The sequence below is a fragment of the Corvus brachyrhynchos genome, unplaced genomic scaffold (assembly GCF_000691975.1).
Source record: "Corvus brachyrhynchos isolate BGI_N302 unplaced genomic scaffold, ASM69197v1 scaffold437, whole genome shotgun sequence".
NCBI classification, from domain to species: domain Eukaryota; kingdom Metazoa; phylum Chordata; class Aves; order Passeriformes; family Corvidae; genus Corvus; species Corvus brachyrhynchos.
Genome location: NW_008238962.1, coordinates 72241 through 76190, shown reverse-complemented (window position 1 = coordinate 76190; position 3950 = coordinate 72241). Strand labels below are relative to the sequence as shown.

The window sequence follows — 3950 nt, the reverse complement described above, 5'->3', positions numbered from 1 at the left end:
GGGCGTCTGAATGGCGAGGTCGGGCCGGGAATTCGGGATTTGAGGGGAATTTTTAGGATAAAACAGCGGGAAGAGGGTGAGGTGGGTTCTTTTCCGTGGATTTTTTGAGAGAATCGCCCGTTTTGTGCCCGCAGGGAAAGATTTGGGATCGTTCCTGGAGGAAATTCCTGAGGAGGAGGAGGAGGAGGAGCCGCTTCCCACTCTGGAAGAAGTGGCCCGAAGGACCAACAGCGTTTTTATCCCGGAGATTCCCGGTGAGAGCTGGAATTATGGAATTGGTGCCTTTTCTTATGGAAAGGGTGGGAAACGAGGGGGGTCTGGCCTCAAAAATTGGGATTTTGGCCTCAAAACTTGGGATTTTGGGCTTAAAAATTGGAATTTTTGCCTTAAAAATTGGAACTTTTGCCTTAAAAATTGGGATTTGGGGCTAAAAAAATGGGATTTTTTTTCCTTGAAAATGTGAGGGTTGATCCTAAAAAGGAGGTTGATCCTAAAAATCAGGATTTGGGATCTAAAAATAGAGGATTTGGGCACGAAATATGAGGATTTTGGACTTAAAAGTGCATGGTTTTTTCCCTAAAACTGGGAGGGTTTATCCTAAAAAGGGGATTGAATCGTAAAAACCAGGATTTGGGATCTAAAAATGTGGGATTTGGCACTAAAAATGAGAATTTGGGGCTTAAAAATGTGATTTTTTTTCCCTCAGAAATGTGAGGGTTTATCCTAAAAAGGGGATGGCTCCTAAAATTCAGGATTTGGGATGTAAAATGTGGGATTTGGGGCTGAAAATCGGGGATTTGTGCCTTAGAAATGGGATTTTTCCCCTAAAAATGGGCATTGGAGCCAAAAACCAGATTTTGGCCCTAAAAATGAGGGATTTTCCCCAAAAAAATGAAAGTTTAGATCTTAAAACTGGGATTTTGTTCCCTAAAAATTGAGGTTGGATCCTAAAAACGTGGATTTTGCCTCAGAACTGTGGAATTTGTCCCTAATTGAAATTTTAGAGCCTAAAACTGGGATTTTTTTCCCCTAAAAATGAGAATTTGGGCCCTAAAAATGAGGGATTTTCCCCAAAATGGAAGTTTAGATGTGAAAACTGGGGGGTTTTTCCCTAAAAACTGAGGGTGGATGCTAAAAATGTGGATTTTCCCTCCGAAAATGTGGAATTTGTCCCAAAAAACGCACTTTTAGGGCTTAAAAGTGGGATTTTTTCGCTAAAAATGTGGATTTTGGCCCTAAAAATGAGGAATTTGTCCCAAAAAATGGAAGTTTAGATGCTAAAAATAAGATTTTTTTTCCTCTAAAAATGGGGGGGTTCCCTCAGAATTGTGGGATTTGTCCTCAAAACCGGACATTTTCCACCTTAAAAACGGGGATTTTTCCCTAAAAACGGACTTTGAGCCCTAAAAATGAGGAATTTTCCCAAAAAATGAGGAGTTTTCCGAAAAAATGAAAGTTTAGATCCTAAAACTGGGATTTTTTCCCTAAAAATTGTGGTTGAATGCTAAAAATGTGGAATTTGACCCACAAAATGTGGGATTAGTCCCAAAAAATGCACTTTTAGGGCTTAAAAATGGGATTTTTTTCCCTAAAAATGAGGATTTTGGCCCTAAAAAGGAGGAAATTTCCCCAAAAATTGAGGTTTAGATCCCAAAACTGGGATTTTTTACCCTAAAAACTGAGGGTGGATCCAAAAATGTGGATTTTCCCTCAGAAAATGTGGGATTAGTCCCAAAAAATGCACTTTTAGGGCTTAAAAATGGGATTTTTTCCCTAAAAATGAGGATTTTTTCCCTAAAAATGCGGAATTTTCCCCAAAAATGGAAGCTTAAGTCCTAAAACTGGGATTTTTTTCCCTAAAAACTGAGGGTGGATGCTAAAAATGTGGATTTTCCCTCCGAAAATGTGGGATTTCTCCCAAGAAATGCGATTTTAGGGCCTAAAATTGAGATTTTTTTTTTTCCCTAAAAATGAGGATTTTTTCCCTAAAAATGCGGAATTTTCCCCAAAAATGGAAGCTTAAGTCCTAAAACTGGGATTTTTTTCCCTAAAAACTGAGAGTGGATGCTAAAAATGTGGATTTTCCCTCAGAAAATGTGGAATTTTTCCCAAGAAATTGAATTTGTGGGCTTAAAAGTGGGATTTTTTTTCCCTAAAAATGAGGATTTTGACCTTAAAAATGCGGAATTTTCCTCCTAAAATCCCAACTTTTCCTCTTTTCCCTCCAGCCGGCGGCGCCCGTGGGGATAATCCCCAGCTCAGCCCAAATTCCCTGGATTTCCCACGGCCGGAATTCTCCCCCTCCCCTCCTCCAGCTGCCGTGGATCCCCTTTACAGCCCAGCCCCCGATGGGACAATCCCAGGTAAATCACGGAGCAAAATCCCTGGAAAAACCATGGGAAAAAAACATGGAAAAAAACCATGGAAAAGCCCCCATTCCCACCTCCTGAATTCCCCCCCAGATCCTCCGGAAGAAGTCCTGGAAGCTCTGAGGAATTTGGGATACGATTCCTTCCGGCCGGGCCAGGCCGAGGCCGTCATGCGGATCCTTTCCGGTTGGATTTCCCTTTCTTTTCCTGCCTCCATTCCCACCTCCTACTGGGCCCAACTTCCCGAAATTCCCGGGTTTTTTGGGTGTTTTCCCAGGATTATCCACGCTGGTGGTGTTACCCACAGGGATGGGCAAATCCCTGTGCTACCAACTTCCCGCTTTTCTCTATCACAAAAACTCCGGGAGCATCTCCCTGGTGATTTCCCCGCTCGTTTCCCTCATGGACGATCAGGTATTCCCGCAATTCCCGCTTTTCCCACCTCAGATTCTGCTGGGTTATCCCAGAAAAAAGAAACAACCCCTGGAATATTCCCAATCCCAGGTTTCCGGCCTCCCCCCCTGCCTCAAGGCCGTCTGCATCCATTCCAACCTTTCCCAATCCCAGCGGGAAGCAGCCATGGAAAAGGTGACGACAATTCCCAATTTTCCCTCCTTTCGAACGGCACAAAGAAGAAATCTTGGATTCTCCCGCTTTTTCCGGCAGGTCAGGAATGGCCAGGCCCAGATCCTGCTGCTCTCTCCGGAGGCTCTGGTGGCATCGGGATCCTCTTCCCTGTTTTTCCGGGATCGCCTCCCTCCCGTGGCTTTCGCCTGCCTGGATGAGGCTCATTGCGTCTCCCAGTGGTCCCACAACTTCCGGCCCGCCTACCTACGCGTCTGCAAGGTGCCGCAGCGGGAAAACCCTGGGAAAAGGCGGGAAAACCCTTGGGAAAAGGCGGGAAAAGCCTTGGGAAAAGGCGGGAAAACCCTTGGGAAAAGGCGGGAAAAGCCTTGGGAAAAAGGCGGGAAAACCCTTGGGAAAAGGCGGGAAAACCCTTGGGAAAAAGCGGGAAAAGCCTTGGGGAAAAGGCGGGAAAACCCTTGGAAAAAGGCGGGAAAGCCCTCAGGAAAAAGGCGGGGGAAAAACCCTTGGGAAAAGGCGGGAAAACCCTTGGAAAAAGCAGCGGGAAAACCCTTGGGAAAAAAGCAGGAAAACCCTTGGAAAAAGGCGGGAAAGCCCTCAGGAAAAAGGCAGGAAAACCCTTGGGAAAAAGCAGGAAAACCCTTGGGAAAAAAGCGGGAAAACCTTTGGAAAAAGGCGGGAAAACCCTTGGGAAAAAGGCGGGAAAGCCCTCAGGGAAAAGGCGGGAAAACCCCCGGGAAAAAAGCGGGAAAACCCTTGGGAAAAAGCAGGAAAACCCTTGGGAAAAAAGCAGGAAAACCCTTGGGAAAAAGGCAGGAAAAGCCTCAGGAAAAGGCGGGAAAAAAACCCTTGGGAAAAAGGCGGGAAAACCCTTGGGAAAAAGCGGGAAAAGCCTTGGGAAAAAGGCGGGAAAAGCCTTGGGAAAAAGGCGGGAAAGCCTTAGGAAAAAGGCGGGAAAACCCTTGGGAAAAAAGCGGGAAAAGCCTTGGAAAAAGC

General features: G+C 45.5%; 1 protein-coding gene across 1 annotated transcript in view; it reads left to right on the top strand.

The window, feature by feature from the left end:
* RECQL4 (RecQ like helicase 4) overlaps nucleotides 1–3950 on the top strand; it is a gene marked incomplete at its 5' end in the record, with an annotated part of 26040 nt that overhangs the window by 4814 nt on the left and 17276 nt on the right. The window contains 6 exon segments of the mRNA XM_017738649.1: nucleotides 135–254; nucleotides 2229–2363; nucleotides 2463–2555; nucleotides 2647–2783; nucleotides 2874–2957; nucleotides 3036–3310. Coding sequence (XP_017594138.1) covers nucleotides 135–254; nucleotides 2229–2363; nucleotides 2463–2555; nucleotides 2647–2783; nucleotides 2874–2957; nucleotides 3036–3310 — 844 coding nt within the window.